This window comes from Panthera leo, chromosome B1 (genome assembly GCF_018350215.1).
Source record: "Panthera leo isolate Ple1 chromosome B1, P.leo_Ple1_pat1.1, whole genome shotgun sequence".
Lineage (NCBI taxonomy): Eukaryota > Metazoa > Chordata > Mammalia > Carnivora > Felidae > Panthera > Panthera leo.
Genome location: NC_056682.1, coordinates 105,149,300 through 105,167,809, shown reverse-complemented (window position 1 = coordinate 105,167,809; position 18,510 = coordinate 105,149,300). Strand labels below are relative to the sequence as shown.

Genomic DNA, 18,510 nt, shown 5'->3' with positions numbered 1-18,510 from the left:
AGAATAAAATAGGTATTGCGATCCATCTTTTTACCTATATAAATACAGACATTAAGGGGTTATGTGACTTGCCTACAATCACACAATTCAAATGTATTGGAACCTATAAATAAACTAAAGACTTCTCTGACTCTAAAAGCTATCCTTGTTTCACTATATTATGGCAACATGGGTGTGTGATGAAGAGGGAAAAAATTAGGGAAATAAAACATTAAATTTAAAGGTGCCCTTTACATATAAAGAAAAAAAGTTCCTTTATATTAGCAAGTATTTAATCATATGAAAGTGAAACTGAAGTCTGTCCTTGTTGAAGTATTATGTTATTCTATTCATCCTACATTACTAATATTTGTTCTTCCTATATAAATTAGAACAAGGGGCTCCTGGGTGGCTCAGTCAGTCGAGTGTCCAACTTCGGCTCAGGCTCAACTTCTGTGCTGACAGCTCAGAGCCTGGAGCCTGCTTTGGATTCTGTGTCTCCCTCTGTCTCTGCCCCTCCCCCACTCACACCCTGACTCTCTCTCTCTCTCTCTCTCTCTCTCTCTCTTTCACTTTCTCTCTCTCTCAAAAATAAATTAAAAAAATTTTTTTTAATTAGAATGAGTGTGCAGCCTCATACTACACCTTTATCTTTAGTAAGTCACTTTCTTTGCCCAGTAAATCATAGGACCTGATTCTTTTCCTGCCAATGGACTCTGCCTTCCTTCTCTTGCAAAAATGAATAGAAGAACAGTAGTAACAGGCACAGGGCTTGGTTGGCTGGGTCAGAGCAGCAGTGCACCCTCCATCTTTAGCCTGTAAGGCACCATGGAAACCTGTCATATCAGAAAAATGAAATTTTTGAAAATATGAGAGAAGATTTTCTCCACACAGAGAGGACATCATTTGAAGAACCTACTATTCTATATTCTAGTAGTTTATTAGATTCAGTGTTGTGGCTGAAATTTCAGTGTGGTTGCATAACTTTGTGATGATTAATATCATCTTATGATATGCCGGGAAAGTGGTGAGGCACCTTAAAGTGCTCTCATGTCATGCTTCAGTGAAGAAACAAAGAGAGTCCCATCCCCCTCAAGAAAACTGTGGAATTTCCCACACTCAGCTAAACTGCTGGTCAGGGAAAATAGAGGAAATAAAACATGACTAAAAAGGAAGAAATCAGAGGAATAACAACAGGGCTGACTCTCAAGGAAATAGGAGTTTCTTTTTGTTGTTGTTAATGTTTATTTATTTTGAGAGAGAGAGAGCATGTGTGCAAGTGGGGGAGACACAGAGAGAGAAGTAGAGAGAATTCCAAGCATGCTCCACAGGGTCAGCACAGAGCCTGAGATGTGGGACTGATCTCATGAACCCGTGAAATCCTGACCTGAGCTGAAATCAACAGTCTTATGCTTAACCGACTAAGCCACCCATGTGCCCCAGAAATATGAGTTTCTTGATGGAAAGTCTGCTTCCAGGAACTTGAGAAAAAGGTCAAGCATGAGAAACATGAGTCCACCAAGCTTGGCTTGTTTTACTATGACTTCATCACTTCTCAGCCTCTTTCCTTCACTATGAATTCATCCTTTCTCCCTTCTTCCCTTCTGCTTTCTCTAATTTACCCAATAACAATTCCTACATTTCCTTTTTTCCCCGTTTATGCCATATTTTTCATTAAATACTGAGTAGCTTCTTCTCAGAGCTAATGAGGAACCCAAATAAATTATAGAATTATTCCTTTGTGACTATGATGTCACAACCTATATCAGAAAGACCTACTGCTAGAGCTCTGCCACTCATTTCTTTACTCATATTCCCTTAATTCAATTTCCTACTCATCCCTCCATTTCCTCCAAACTACAGGTTAATACAAATACAATAAGAGAGTTCTAATGTCCTTGGGAATGGTTGTGTATTTCCATTTTGCAGTGATTTTATACCTATGTCTTATGTTGAAAAACTTTTAAAAGAGCTTTGTCACAGTCTCTTGTTGTTCCCCAAGTAACAGGTTTTCCTTTGCTACATTCATGTTCAAGCCTTATATGTATCTAAAAGAATATAAATGGTGTCTTCTAAGTACATATATGTGTGTATATAATTGGATGGATGGATGGATGGATGGATGGATGGATGGATGGATAAATAGGCAATTTATATAGATAGGCAGACAATCATTGCAACTGGGATTAACTGAATAATCTTTTTTTCTCCAAAGGAACTGAAGAAGAAGATGAAGGGGATGACCATCTTCTGGGGTCTGTGGATGAGTTTTGGTGGTTTCCTCATATGTGGAGCCATATGCAACCCCACCTCTTCCATAATGAGTCATCTTTGGTGGAGCAAATGATTCTCAACAAAAAATTTGCCTTAGTAAGTAACTCTCAATCAAAAAATTTGCCTTAGTAACTCTTTTGAATATTACATTGAGCTAGTATACACTGACATTAGAACAAGTTGGTATTTTAGCCTTTCAGTACGTGACTTTTGAATTTGTATGGGATGCTCAGTACTATGCCTAATACTTTGAGGGTTCTAATTTAGGAAAAACTTCACAAGACACTCTAAGGCTTACCTACTAGACAGTTTAGTCAGAGCTCATAAGACATGGCTCTCTGTCCAGAAGGAGCTTCTTGCTATATCAGGAAGGCAAAATATGCACACAAAACAATTTTCCAACAAAATGAGATATTCCATAACCTACTACTAAACTGTACAGATATAAGAACCCACAGTTCAGAGAAATAAGTGTCATTGGGAGTGGCCAGGAAAATGTACTTGTGGAAACAGGACTCTAGGTACACGTGAAATAAGAATAAAATTTACGTGCCAGGAAGCACTGGAGTGTAATGAGGCTGAGGGAAAAGACCATGTAAGGAGACCATAATGTGGGCACTAGGTAATGAAGACTGAGTCAGAAAAGTAATGGAAATGGGAGGAAAACCATTTAAACACATTGCAAACATATATGTTATAGTGATGGAACATTCACTTGACTGGTACACTGTTTTCTACTGAAGGCTTTCTGCTTCCTGACAGGGAAAATTACAGTAGAAGTTCTAATAAGTACAGTGTATGCGAAAATGTGCTGTAAGCAGCAGGGATGGTATATAGTGATTAACAACCCAATATAGCATGTTTGTTTCTGTGAATAATACTAATGGCACACAAACACACGGAGGACTCCAGATAGACATTTGTCTATTTACCCAGCATTCTCACACCGTGGGCAGGGAGTGCCTTGGGGTAGGAACTATATTCAGTTCATCACGGCATGGCAGCTCCTATATCATGAAGGTACTCAATAAGTATTTGTAGCACAAATGATCAAGGCAACAGAAATTATCATTCAAAAAGGATTTGAAATGTAATATATTTTTATCTATTATAGCATTTTTTATTTCCAAACCATAAAGCTGATATTACAAAGTTCATAAATTATTCATATTGAGAATAATTCTAAAACCATCATATCATGTTCCTAAGCAAATCCTACTAATTGTAGACTTATCCCAGTGTGTAAAATGAATTAAAATACACAATGCTGGTTAATTTAAATATGATTTTGAAAAACTTAAAATATAATTGCTCCCTTGACAAACAGAAAATGTTTTACCAGAGATTTAAAGTTCTAACCCCATAACTAGAAATGATCGATTTCAAATACAACTGCTCAACTTTGAGGCTTTTCCACATATATGCCTTTCTCATCATTATAGTCCTTAAACAGTATAGTTCCCAACATTATATGTTCTTAAACATTATAGTTCTATTTCTTAACATATTTCACCCTGAAATGACATAAGAGATTGTGGTTGCCAAGGGTTATGTCTCCCTTTGCCGGCCACCTGACCATACAACTGTTAGCTTTTTGGCCACTTAGAATTTCAGAGTACGGACACTCACTTATCATAGAGCGTATTCTATGTAAACTGCTGAAGCCAGGATGTTCAGGTAATTGATCCACATGGTACCTTACTTAAAGGTGCACAATAAAAAGTAAGAATTTATAAAATATATTTTTCTATTGAGGATATAGAAGGCCAAACACTTTATGGATAGCATTAGAAGCCCATACTTGTCTTTGAACTTCAGTGACTGCCCAAAATAGATATGCAGCTGCAAGTGCACGATGGGCATGCACTGATATTTTGTCAAGAAAATGAGAATAGTGTCCTCCATATTGATATTGTGAAAATGTTCTGATAGAATTTGCAAACTCTTGTGAGATGAAGAGCCTCCTTTATCCCCCTAGAATATAAACAGAAATAGCAAACAGCATGTAAGAGTGTGTAAACATTGTCACACTTTTTAATGGAGAGCACTAAAAATCCTATCGCGATGCAGCAAACATTAATTCTATCATCTTCAAAAGTCTAAGACTTGCTGATATAAGCAACATTAACCAGCATGAGAGGATGTGAAGAAGAAAATTACTTTTATTCTTTAATCTGTGGAGAAAGAAAGGAAATGGTGAAAGAAGAAATACATACAGTAAAAGAAAGTATTAATATAAGATTAAAAAGGAGAAGTAAGCAGGAAGGTTTTTGTTCTTTGTTGTTTTTGGTAGCTTTCAAAAAACTAGTTTATCAAGGCAAATGTGATGAACATGACATTAACTGCTATCTATATTCCTCTGCAGCTACATAGTATCTAAACAATAGTATCCTATTATTACTTGAATGGATGGATCACTGAATGTTATGTTTGTATTAAAACAAGTGTAAATATTGAAAGTACATATAATGAGAACAGACATGCACAGGAATTATATATATTTTTTTAGAATTCTCAACTAAAAAGCATCATGAGTTGAATAATTCAGAACTGAAATTTGGTCATTCTTAACCTCCTCACTCAAGTGCCAAGCAAAGGACATTTTCTTCAAAATTTTTTTCCTAAGTACAGGTTAACAACCCAAATTACAATCCTCAAAGCAGCAGAGAACAGTCATGAAGGATCTTCAGAAATAAGGCCAAATATGTTCTTTAATATTTAATCAATTATAGGACCCATGGATTTTTTTTTTTGGGGGGGGGGGTGGGGAGTCAGCAAAGGACAGATAAGAAAAAAGACAAATCCAGGACCAGTCCCACCCAGCCATAATCCCAAGAAAGAGAGATATATATATGTAAAGCAATTGAGAACAGTGATTGGCACCTCACAAACAGTGATGGCAGCTGTTGTTTTGATTATCATTCCATTCACTATCAGAAAACTGCCATCTTCAATTTTTGCCTAGGCTCCTGGGAGGCATTTAGAGTGACAGGTGAGAGGAACCAAAATCCTCAAGTTTAAAAGCTTATTCTGAATTGCTATGACATTTGGCTAATGTGAATTCTACACATTTTCTAAACATGTATTAACTCTTCTACTTCCCATCAAGGCATTAGGGTTACAAAGAAGAGGCTTTGCTGCTAAATTTAAAGAGGTAATGAGAAAAGGGTTTTCGTTTTTTATACATTCCATATTATTTTCTTTAATTCTTATAGCAATCCTGAATTGTAATTATATTCATTCTCACTTTATAGAAAAGGAAACTGAAAATCAGAGAAATACAGTGATTCACTCAGGATTATAAAGCTTCGTGGGGGTAGAATTAAGACAAGAAATCCAGGTCTTCTAAAATGGCATATATTGTAACCACCCAGGCTTTCTCACTAGCCTCTCAACCCAGTTCGAAGGAGTAAGTCTAGATTTCCCTTCTGTCTGGTAATCCAAAAGAATATTTGATAATTCTGATAACATAAAGGAAATTGAAAACTAGAGGTGGAACTCATAGGGCAACTTTTTCCTGAGGTTCCCAGAGGTCCCCTAAACTAAGATAGGCAGAGTTTCTAAAATGTTGGGAAAGGAGACAACTAAATCTGAGGACCTTTCCACGTGAATGAGTTTCTTTTGTCATCTATAGATAGAAAGACTGCTTTAATTCAATGGAAATTATTCTAGAGGAAGTTTTGCCTCAACTACCAACTCACTAGATGAAACAAGGAAAAGCTTAACCTGTGCTAACAGTGCATTTCTAAACTGGGTGGCATCCTGCTTTTCTCCACCAGCTTAGAGGCTCTGAATTTAAAAATCAGCATTTGTGTTTCTCCCAGTGAAGGAACTGAAAGAACATACAGAGAAGCAATGTGCTGGCCTGGGAGCAAATGGGTATTCAGACAAGACTGGAGCTCATGGATAAAATTCAATATTCAAATGAACGATTGAGTTAGAAAACATTTAAAGTATGTTTCCAACTAAGAGAATCTGAGACTATGATGTAAAGCCCTTTTGTCTGAGCGTTCTCTATCACCATCTATAACCAAATACCTGTTATTTTCATTGGGTTTTAGCAAATACATCTGATCTATTATCCTTTTGCACAATTGGACACTTCTGTCTCACAAGGGAATTTGATGTCCATTTTAATTTAGCTTTGAAAGCTCTAATAGCTTATTATGGAAGGTCAAGTAAATCCTTTAGGCAAACTTGCATTTGATGATTACAGCCACCAGGAAATACAGCTTTAGAGGCTGATTAGAAAATATTTTTAGTTGTCAAATATGGGCTGCTTCAGGTATTAAAATGAAATGTAAACAAGGGTGGTTTTTTTTTGCACGATACCCATATCTGAAGCAAGGATTAATTATAACATTTGTTAATGACCTACAACACAGTTTGAAATATCTATTGTACAGAAGTGCCTGGGTGGCTTAGTTGGTTAAGTGTCTGACTTCGAATCAGGTCAAGATCTAACCTTTCAAGAGTTCAGGCCCCATGTCAGGCTCAGATCCTCTGTCCTCCTCTCTCTCTCTGCCCCTCTCCTGCCTGTGCTCTCTCTTTCTCTCAAAATAAATAAAATAAACAGTTTTTTAAAATCTGCTATAAAGTATCTATTGTACAGCTTTTAAAATTGGACAAAATTCCATTTAATAAGTAAAATAACATTGCATTTAAGCCTCAAAACAATCATCAATATGTATATACTTTCAATTAAAGAATTAGAGCTAACATTTTTGATAAATTATGGTGGCTTAATTTTTAATGAAAAAATAATTAGTGGAAATTTTCATCAAAGAACTCATTGCCAATATCAGATGACACTTAACACTGTAATAGACAATTGTTATTAAAATTAGTAGTAGTAGAACAATGTTTCTAATCCTGAAAACATAAAATCTTGCCAAGTATTGTACTTTTTGACTGCATTATCATTACTCTTCAAATAGTGTCCTTTGCCTTTGCCCCCTTCTTTTCCAAGTTCAGCAGAACTGCTAATTCACATTAGCTGAAATGTCTATTGTCACAACTTTTTAGATTAGTGAGCACATTAACTTTTGTAATATGGAAATAAAGATTATAGTATCAAAATGTAATTTAAAATATATTTAAAGACTTGCTGGCTTAAGGAATATATGATAATCTTTTAATTAGTTTGCTTGCCAGCTAGAGAATGAATGAATTCTATCATTTTTACTTCAATGAAGCACTTCGTAAAAAGACACATTCGATTTTTACTTTATTGATATTGAAAACAAAGCACAGTTCTTGTGGTCCTAATAGAAATAGAGTTCAAATCAGGATGTGAAAGTCCACTTGGAGCTGGTAACCACTTCTTCAGTTACCCAAGTAGCACAGTTTTAAAAAGACACTAGCCATTATTCAGAGCATGATGACCAATATGGTGAAGTCTATAATTTACTTCATAAAAAATATGGAGACCAAAGGATGTATTATCAGGACAAATATTCAACTTAAAAGTTCGAGGATGGCCATCTCAGTGATTCCAATATCGAAATGTGTCAGTGCTACCACCCTTACCCCCACTACCACCTCACATCCTCCCCCAGGATCCCCCAAATCTCCCAACTGCTCAACAACTAAAGGGGCCTGGCTCAGAGTCTCCAGCATCTATCTCCAGCTCGACCGCTGACAACAGTTTTCTGAATGATTAGTGGTACAGCATGCCGGCTGGTAAATATTTTGAATATTACTCCTGAGTATAATCAATCAATTATATGATTTAGAAGGAACTTAAATAAGTACATTCAGAAAGGAAGCCATAGGAGAGGGAATACAATCCTATATATTCAGGTAGCGTTTTTCTTCTAATCTAGGTTCTTTACCTAGAATGGTGATTGACACCTCATAGGTGCTCAATGTTTGGTAGATGAAAACATAATAAATTAATATTTCTTCCAGATCTTAAGATTTTATCATTACTGTTTAAAAATGTAGGTTTTATTGTTATTTGGGTATGGTGAGCTCATCAGATCAGGAGACAACCGCAAGTGAAAAGCTGGTTTGTTACTCAAAGTTTCCAAAGAGGAGAGAGCACACCACACCATCCACGCCCCATGGTGTAGCACTAGAGTCAGTAGAGAGAGTACGGGGAATCCTGTAGTTCCTACAGGAAAGGCCAGACAAGGCATGGTAAACAGGTTTCTAATTGTGTTATACCTGGTCCTGAGATGATTAGGGAAGGGAGGTAGCTCCTCAGCTTAAGAAGGAAGTGATTGTGGGGCGCCTGGGTGGCTCAGTTGGTTAAGCATCTGACTTCAGCTCAGGTCGAAATCTCACGGTTCATTAGCTAGAGCTAATTAGGTGAGTTAGAGCCCTGCTTTGGGTGAGCCCCTCTTCTCTCTCTCTCTCTCTCTCTCTGCCCCTCCTGGGATTCTCTCTCTCTTTCTCCCTCTCTCTGCCCCTCGCTCACTTGCACCCTTTCCTCTCAAAGAAAACAAAAAACAAAACAAAAGCCAAAAAAATGGAAGTGGTTGAGAGTAGGGACCCTGAACAGGTTGGTTTACATTTGAAGAGCATGCTCTTGGATAGGTGTTTAACTGTCTCTAGGAACTGGATAGCCCTGGGAGAGGCTGTCTTTCCCGGGTCAGCAAGGTCTCAGATGTCAGAGCATCAGAAATACAGAAAATAAAAAGGCATGATTAATACAATTACATATACCTCTAAGTTATGTATCTTGAAGCATTCCATAGGTTTTCAAATCCCCTCATCATTCCAGTTGCCATAATTGTACAACATCTAACTTGCCATTCTCCTTCCATATATATGTTGCCCCGTGTGACCATTATCAGAACAGAAAACAGTACAATGTTTTTCCTTTATGTACTTTACTTCTATTTATGTAGCCAAGAGCACATTTTTTGTAAACCATCATATCCCACCTGTGTCTGCCAGACCTTCTGCCCATGAGCTATTTATTAAGCCTTCAGGTAATTGTTTTTGTCCAATAGCTTTTGTAAACTGAATGCTAGCTTTGCGATTAAAACTCCCCCTTTAACATTTCATATTTGTCATGTGTTCAGTGTTTCAGTATATCACCATACTTGTAAAGATTGATTCTGTTATTTAACATCATTACTTCTGTCCTAGTTTTGTGTCATCCATATATTTTACAAGTATACTTTATCAGTATGACTTTTGCATCTTCATCAAGTTGTTGATCAAGTTGAACAGGCTCAGAAGAGCACGTCTTAAAGGAATTAAAAGTCTACAAGTTTTATTATTTCTAATTCCCTTAAGACATGCTCTTCTGAGCCTGGAAAATATTGAAGTACTTTAGTTCATTATAGTTAACAATTTAGTTCCTCATGTCTTTTATTCTAATATTATGTTTATACCATCATACGTATTTTGAAGAGTGGTTCTCTTTGATAGGGAAAGTAGAATCAGAAGAGATATTGGGCATTTCTGCTTTTCTTCCCCAATCATCAAAATTTTTCAGCCTCCTCCTTTCCAACTATGAACATGGAATTAAATTCTTTGTGTATCTTTTGCTGATTAGAGTTGTTTTTAATTAGCAATTTATGAAAAATAAACTTATTTTGAGCTTTAGCCTCCTTCATTTTTTTTTTACCATTTTTATTTATTTTGTTTTGTTAGTTGTTTTTGTCTTTGGTTATTTGCACTTGCTTTCATCTCATGTACCTGTTTTAAGCCTTGGTGAATGTGAGGGCCCTATAAGTAGTTTCTTTAAATAATAGCTAGTATTACTGACCCTTCATTATGTGTCTAGAACTCTTAATTAATAATCTTATTTTTTCTTTTATTAATCATATTTAATTCCTGTCTCAACCCTTGTGACCTCAGCTCTATTTTATAGAATACAAAAAGATGATATTTGAAGGGGTTTATTTAGTAATTACTCCCATCCACAAAGCAAAGCCACAGTTCTGGCACTCGAATTCAGAGATTTCTGACTCTTAATCACGATGGTAAACAGATGTTTTCTTCCTTGTTTTGAATAATTATAATTCTCTAGGACGCATTACATTTTTTGAATCCCCGATCCTTCTTCAGCTATACTCCTTTAATGTATTCCTAGTGTATATTCCTTTAGTGTATCGTTTCACCTGATCCTTCTTCAGCTATACTCCTTTAATGTATTCCTAGTGTATATTCCTTTAGTGTATCGTTTCACCTTTTTCTATCAGAATGTTTTAAAATCTGCTATCCTAAACTGAAATTTCACATCTAATTATTTTCAGAATTACATATTTTAAGCATTTTGAACCCCAAGATGACATTGTCATCTCCTTCCCAGAGTTCAGTCACTTCCACATAGACTGTAGAATCTGAGAATATTAGGGGTGCCTGGGTGGCTCAGTCAGTTGAGCGTCTGACTCTTCATTTCGGCTCAGGTCGTGATCCCAGGGTCATGGGATCAAGCCCTGCATCAGGTTCTGCACTGAGCATAGACCCTGATTAATATTCTCTCTCTCTCCTCCTCTGCCCCTCTCCCCAGCTTGTTCTCTCTCTCTCTCTCTTTCTCTCAAACAAACAAAAATCAGAGTATATTAGAGTGGGAATGTTGAGGATGGAGAGAAGCAGAAAGACTGGAGGTAAGTAGACAAATTGGATTACTATGGAAATAATTAAAGAAGAGGACATAAAGAACAGCTTTAAAACTAACAGCAGAAGTGAAATTATAAAGGAGAGAAATGTATAAACTATTTCTGAAATAGAATCAATAGGTCTTCTTATTGGATGGATGATGAGGAAGCCAGAGGAGATAACAAGTCAAAAATAACATCAAGGTTTGAGCCTCCCAATTTTCTATCTGTGTATACTTATTTAAAGTATGTAGGTATGAACTGCTGCTTTTCCTTAGAAGCTCTGTATACCCCCTCCTACCCATTCTACAGATGCACACCTTTTTTTTTTCTTATTTAGATACATCATTACACTTTTGAAAGTGGTTTTGATTACATCAGGAACTTAGAATCCTTTTCGTTGTAAATTCCTTTCCAGATTAATTTTTTCCATTCTATAGGAAGATTTCATGCTCCCTGATAAGCTGGAGAGTATAGAAAACTATTCTTCAATTCCTTTCCTTTATTTCTCTAGAGACAAAAAAAATTCTACACTGCATCTCCAGCACATGTACGGTAATTTAAACTGGTTTTGTAAAAAGAAAGATAAATTTAGTACATGTCCTACATGAAAATAGTCCCGCACTGCCCAAATTTATTTGGGCACAAAATGAACTAAAAGCCTTTATGAAATCTCCAAGAAACTCTTTGTGGTGAGCTGGAGTCAGATGCAGGGATGGAGCTGGGGAAAGGTTTATTTCCAGATCCATGCATGCTGCTACTAAATTTTGACTGCTCCTTCCTTTTTGAGTGCCTTGCATTTAGTTAAAATGGAAGAAGCATTTGTTTTCTGAGAGGTTATCATAAACATGGCAGAGATGGAAGTGATGGCAAAAGAAGACATGACAGTAAGGTCCACACACATGCTAACCCTTCATCCGCTTTGGCCTTTTCACGTCTCCCCCTCCATGTCCACAATCATTCAGCTATTTCCATGAGTTCTTTCTTTGCACCATATCCTGCTCCATTTCAGTGCTTTCGACCCCCACTCCACTTCCACATCTTTCACCCTACACCTAGATCCGTGCAGCAGCATCCAAACTCACCTCCTTAATGCCCCGTTCTGTTCAATTCATGCTCAAATCAGGGAACGTTGTGAAACTTGAAATTCTATTATGCTATTTCTATTTCCCTACATGAAACAGAACTTTGCATTTCAATTAGAAAGCTTCTGGACTCTCTAGACAAAATGCAGGAAGAGAAATTTGAGTTCCATGTATTTACCAGACATTATGCTTAGTGCTTTTCCCATGTCCTCAATATCCTCACAACCACTTGTGAGGCTGATCATCCCCATATTGAAAATGAAGAAAGTGAGGCTCAGAGTGCTTATATAATTTTCCTTAAATCATATAGCCAGTGAAAGCTGAGAAGGGGTTTGACCCCAGGTCTTCCAAGCTCCAAAGCCCATGTAACCAGCATGGCTGGTATAACTGAAAATTGCCATGTAGTTGATAACTGTTATTGACTGCTGTTACCAAAATATTACAATCAGAATGTTATTACTTCCCTAAAGAGCTATTTTAAACAAATTCAGAATGTTAAAATCTGATTTTTTACAATGTTTTTCATTTAAATAGATGTTTATATAATTTATGTAATTTCTTGTGTTTGGGCAACCAGCACCACGAATGTGAACTGTCCTGGTGGCTATTATAAATATCAGAGGGTATGCAGTAGTTATAACAAAGAGCAGGATCAACTTTTTTATTCTTTCTGGAATAATAAACTTCAATTCAAACTGGTACTAGGCATAATTAAAGATTCCTACTCTAATCAACCCTGTGTATGTTCAGAAAGATTAAATGTGTTTGCAAGTACCTTGGGAATTTGAGCCTGTCCCTGAATTGTTTATAGCTTTATTACCTCTCAAGGACCCAAAGGTCCACATAAAACTCATCACTTCAAACTCTGAGAAAGCTGGATTAAACTAAACCCTCTGATTCCTCTATTGTGTCTGTAGATCATTTTATTTTTGGTTATTTTGCTACAGCATTAAAAAAAATCTTCATAAATTCATTTTTTTATATTTCTACAAACCCCTCTGTGTGTTTACTTAAAGAAATTGCAGCAGTTCAAAAAACTCCGCCTGGCCTGTGTAAGGTACAAGTGTTTACATCATTCCTTTGAGTATTCTCACAAAAGTACACCCCTTAGTGGCATGTTGACTTATGAAACACTCAACAGTGATATGAGGACACTTCACAAATTCTGAAGGGAACTCAAAGAGAGGAAAGCAGCATGCTCTGTTAAATAGAAACTTACCTGAAATAGATTACACCATTATTAGGGAAGACTAGAAAAAATTCTGTCCCCCCAAATCATTCCTTCTTAGAGGCTACCAGTGAAAATGAAGTTTAAATTTCAGTATTGGTGCTGAATTATTACCTTAAGTTTTGTCACTGGAATTTCTTAATGCATTTGGCATACTAAATTTCATTTCAGTTTTTCAACTAAGTTGTTAACTTGGACTAATGCCTGAAGGGGAGTATGTGATGTCAAGGAGGGTTTTTGCTCATAATGTTATTATAACCTTATCAAATTTATGGTTTGCCAAGAGTATTTTTACCTCCCATTTTATCCATAATATCAATTACTTTTCCAGAAAAAAATACATAGTTTTTTGTAAAACATTTTTTAGATAAGATTGATAGTGATAGTGTATCTTCTTTAGGAATGTCTCTTCTTAAATAAGAATTCTGAAGAGGTTTTTTAAAGAGTAGAAGTGATGTGGAAGGATTCTTAGTTTACCTCTCTTTCCTTGTCTTTTTGTTGCTTAAAACAGAAAGAGAATATGTGGCTCGGTCAGTTGAGCATCTCACTCTTGATTTTGGCTCAGGTCATACATCAGACTCTGCTGAGTGTGAAGCCTGCTTAAGATTCTGTCTCTCTCCCTCTCTCCCTCTGCCCCTCCCCCTGCCTCTCCCTCTCTCCATCCCAAGGGAAATAAAAGAGAATATTAACAAAATGAAAGGAAATTAAATAGTAATTTACCAATAATATTGTTTATGTTGTATCTGTCATTGTATACAACTCTTCGTAATTAATTTTATTACCCCTACTCAGCAAGCAAGGGAAGTGAGGCTTGGTGAGACCTGCCCAAGTTCCTAAAACTAATGAAGGGCAGCACTAAAGTTGAGCCACGGACTCCTATATCTGTACTTCCTCCAGGATACCATACTTTCCCTATCCCTGAGATTGTCTGGTAGACACCAACCATTTCACTGTCATGGATTTCAGTATCTTTAAATATGAGAAGAATAAGATTATTTTCTCACGATGTAGTTGATGAAACACTATATATTCCTTTCCAGAGCTGAGTAACTTCACAATAATAAGGTCATACTTCCAATTTATTGAGTTACTATAATGTCACTCCATTTCACAAGGTTTCATTATTAACACCTTTAACACTTTAATCCAAAGACTTGTGTTTCTGTAGGCATGCGTCTTTCAGATCCAAACTATGAGACAAAGAATATCACCGTCCTGGGGTTTCTGGACCCAGGGAAGCTCATGTAGGCTTTGGTGTCCAGAGTTTTTATTGGGGTTTCATTTCATAGGCATGATTGATTAAATCACTGGCCATGTGATTGAACTCAGTCTCCAGTTCTTCTCCCCTATCTGGAGGTCAGGCCAATATTATCCGGATCAAAGCCCCTCCCCTCTAATTACACGGGTGGCCTTTCTGGTGTGGCCAAACTCCATTCTGAATCATCTTGTCAGCCTAAGCTCAGATATGGTCTCAGGGGCCCACCATCAATAACAAAGACATTCCTATCACTCAGGAAAATTTTAAGGATTTCAGGCTTATCTCCCAGGAACCAGGGATGATGAAGACCAGCCAAATTCTTTATTATACAACAGCTGACAACAGAGGATAAATTTAAACCCTTAAACCAAATGTATTAAAAACAACATGATGACCACAGCAGAGTTTTCACATACCGACCAGCAAGCAGAAATTTATATGATGAATTTAATAATACCATATAAAAAAAACTTAGAAATAAATTTATTGGCCAGATCTATAAAAATTAACCAAATTTATGTAAATATGCCAATCACTTTTTAGGAGGTTATTCCTAAATTTATAGGTGGAAAATTACACATGTTAGTTTAAGATTAGATCATGGATTAAAAACAGTACATTTATACTTAGCATCTGAATATAAAATCACTTCTAAAACCAAATAGATTATGTCAAAGAAACAGAATTTTAAATCTGAGCTTTAGTGACTACTTGCACAACTGAAAAAAATTAAAATATCAGATTCCTATACTAAGGTAATTATTTCTTTCAGAACCTTTTATTTCAAACCATACCAGAGATACTATCATTTATCACAGGAACATATTTTAATATTGACAATGTTATCATTCAATTTCAAACCTTAATTCCCTAACCTAAAGATAAATCCTGACTTGCTTGGTTTCCTTCTAGGTGAAGAAGGAATTCACTTCTTTGAAATGGTAATTTACATCAATTGTAACTGCTACAGAACTCCTCCTTCTCCAGATGGGAGAGAGGCCCCCTGGGCTCCCATAAGCTAAACTTTGTGTGTGGCCTGTTAGTTTCACTTTAGGAAAACAAATTGTCTTTAGAACCTTTAAAATGCTCCTTAATTCAAGGGAATCATTTTCTTCATATATATATATATTTTTCTTCATAGATTTAAGATATATATATATATACACACACATATATATGTGTATATATACATATATATATATTTATACGTATATAGGTATATATATGTATATATACATACATATATATACACACACACACACTATATATATATATATATATATAGTGTGTGTGTGTGTACACATACACGTGTGCATGCACTCATATGTCTTTTATGTTAAAAGGTTCTAATTTCATTTTCCAAACATGCACCTATCACATGGAAAAATATATTCTTTTCTATGTGAAAAGCAATAGCTTTTAAAGAAGGCACTTTAAAAATCAAGGCAAAACAATATTTTTTCTGGAAACAACTGCAAAATATACTACCAAATGTAAACATATAGAAACTGTATCATAAATCCATGTAAATTGTAAATGTAAATTCTCAGTACTATGAGATAGTTAACCAAAGAATGAACTTCTATGTAACTGAGGAAATGGGACATTCTAACCAAAATGAACTGTAGAAAAGCACTTAGAAGTTTTTCCAAATTATGTTGTAATGAACTTTTAGATTTTTTCCACTATAGAATACAGAATGTCTGTTTGGTTGCCTATCATTGTGGGTTTTCTAATTACATTAGTTTTCAAACTTGCTAATCTGAGACATGTGGAAACAGGCAACAAGTCTAGTCCTAAATGGAAATTTAAAAGGTTCTAGATTGAAAGGGAAAAATATTAAAAGTAAGTAAAGTACCATTCCATTATGCTATGTGAAATAAGTCAGACTGAGAAAAACAAATACCATGTAAGTAAAATCTTAAAAAAAAAAAAAAAAGAATAAACAAACAAAAAACCAAATCAGAACTATAAATACAGAGAACAAACTAATGGTTGCCAGAAAGGAGGGAGGTAGGGGGTTGGGCAAAATGGGTGAAGGGGAGAAGGAGATACAGGCCTCTAATTATGGAATGAGTAAGTCTCGGGCATAAAAGGTATAGCATAAGGAATACAGTCAATGATATTGTAATAGTGATATAATGGGACAGATGGTGGCTGTTCTTGTGATGAACACAGCATAATGTATAAACTTGTCAAATCAGTAAGCTGAACACCTGAAACTAATGTAACATTGTGTGTCAGCTATACTCAAATTTTTAAAAGGTAAAGTACCATTCCTGTACTAACAAGAATTTAAGTAAACATTATCAAAGATTATAATAAACAGTGATTCTTCAGTAGTGAAGTTAATTGAGCAGCTCAAATACCTGAATACCAAATTTTTTTCTCTTCTTTTAGTTTTTTGGGGAATTTTTCTAAGGAACATAGGATCATTCTTGCTTGATAAAAATGTATTATCTTCACATTCTCTATTTGGAAGTATTTAAACGTATAATTTATGAAAATCTTAAAATTTTTATTCTATACAATATAATTTAAATATATAAGTTCATAACAACAAATAAATGTGTCTATTTTGCACTTGAATAGAAATTTTTAGCTACAGTCTCAAAAAATGTTTTCATGTATTACTCATGTAAGTGTTAAATTTCCCTGCGAGGTACCATATGTCCATTCTCCAGGCAAGCTGAGAGTTTAACTGAGATCATTGAGAAAATGAAAGTTAAAATGAAGGGAGGTGGTCAGAATCAGTTCACAAACTTGCTCAGTAATATTTATTGAGTGCTTGCTATTGGCAAGATACTGGCCATGTAGCAGTAGACAAAACAGAACCCAGAACTTATGGAGCTTATTGTTTTGTGAAGAAGAGAGACATTAAGAAATAATTATACAGAACAATATTCACTTGCAAACTGTTCAGTGTACTATGAAAAAGAAACGAAGGCTACAAAGAGAAGTCTTAATGCAGACTTAATTTAGATAAGGACTTGTCAGTGAAGGCTTCTTTACAGATATGACAGGATGAATCACCAAAAAGAGGTGGCACATTTATCCCAGTGAAGAGCTGGAGTAGGGACATTCCAGGCTAAGAAAACCGTATATAGGAGGATGCTAAGGTAGGAAAATGCTTGACGGATTTCATGAAAAGATTAATGTGATGGAAATACAGTGAAGGGAGGAGGGTGGTGCAAAATGAGACTAAGGAGAGAAGTGTCATATCGTGCAAGGCTTGAAACTATCCTAAGAGTTTTGTATTTTACCATAAGTCAAAATCCTATAGATTTTGAATAGGAAGGTATAGGATCATATTTGCGACTTTTAAGTCTTACTTTGGCTGCTATGTAGAAAATTGATTAGGTTCAGCGAGAAAGGAAAAGGGTAGAAGAGTTAGGAGCCTGTGCTAGAAGCCCATGGAATAAAATGGTAGATTATTCTATGTAATGGTGATGACAGAATTGGAGAAAAGTGGATAGATTTAAGATGCAAACTGGAGGTAGTACTGATAGGATATGATAATGGACTGGATTTAAGACAGAATGAGGAAATAGGTGTCAAGAACAACATCTAATTTTTTCTAGATAGCCACTAGTTGGATGATGACCGATAGTGTCATTCAATGACATGGAGGAACCCTGGGGAGAGAGCATATCTGGAAGAGATGGGAGGTGGAGATTCATAGTTCAGCTGTGAGACTAATCAATCCCACTTGTGTTCTAAGTTTTTAACTTACATTTTATAGTAACAGAGCCATATTCCCCAGTCTTTTTGGTCCATGTCCTCCACTAGGAAAATCTTGGTGTGGATTGCCGAGTTCCTGGAACTAAGATGCTACTTTTAATCAAGGATTAATGAAGAAGGAGAATTAACTTTTTAAGCTAAAATGTCTATTATTTTAGACTTTTGGCCCCATATAATAAAATAATATGTGCTTAATTTCACATTAAAAGGTTTAGAAGAGAATATTCACTCGAGAATTAAGCATTATGGCTAAACCTTCTAAAACCTGATAGTCTGCCTTCCAAAATACACCACCTACATCTTAGCCCAAACTTTTCTGTGCAATACCATTTCAAGTGTTCTTTCTGGTATTGAATGCAAACTTGGGAGCCAATTTATGTTGCCCTA

The 18,510-nt window shown here is 35.8% G+C and overlaps 1 protein-coding gene and 1 long non-coding RNA gene across 2 annotated transcripts in view; one reads left to right on the top strand and one right to left on the bottom strand.

Moving 5' to 3' along the window:
• Positions 1–18,510, bottom strand: part of LOC122217931 — a 206,834-nt gene that overhangs the window by 67,590 nt on the left and 120,734 nt on the right. The window lies entirely within an intron of this gene.
• Positions 1–18,510, top strand: part of LOC122217928 (bifunctional heparan sulfate N-deacetylase/N-sulfotransferase 3-like) — a 181,058-nt gene that overhangs the window by 69,057 nt on the left and 93,491 nt on the right. Inside the window, 1 exon segment of the mRNA XM_042935646.1 lies at positions 2,195–2,349. Within this exon segment, the coding sequence (XP_042791580.1) occupies positions 2,195–2,349 (155 nt within the window).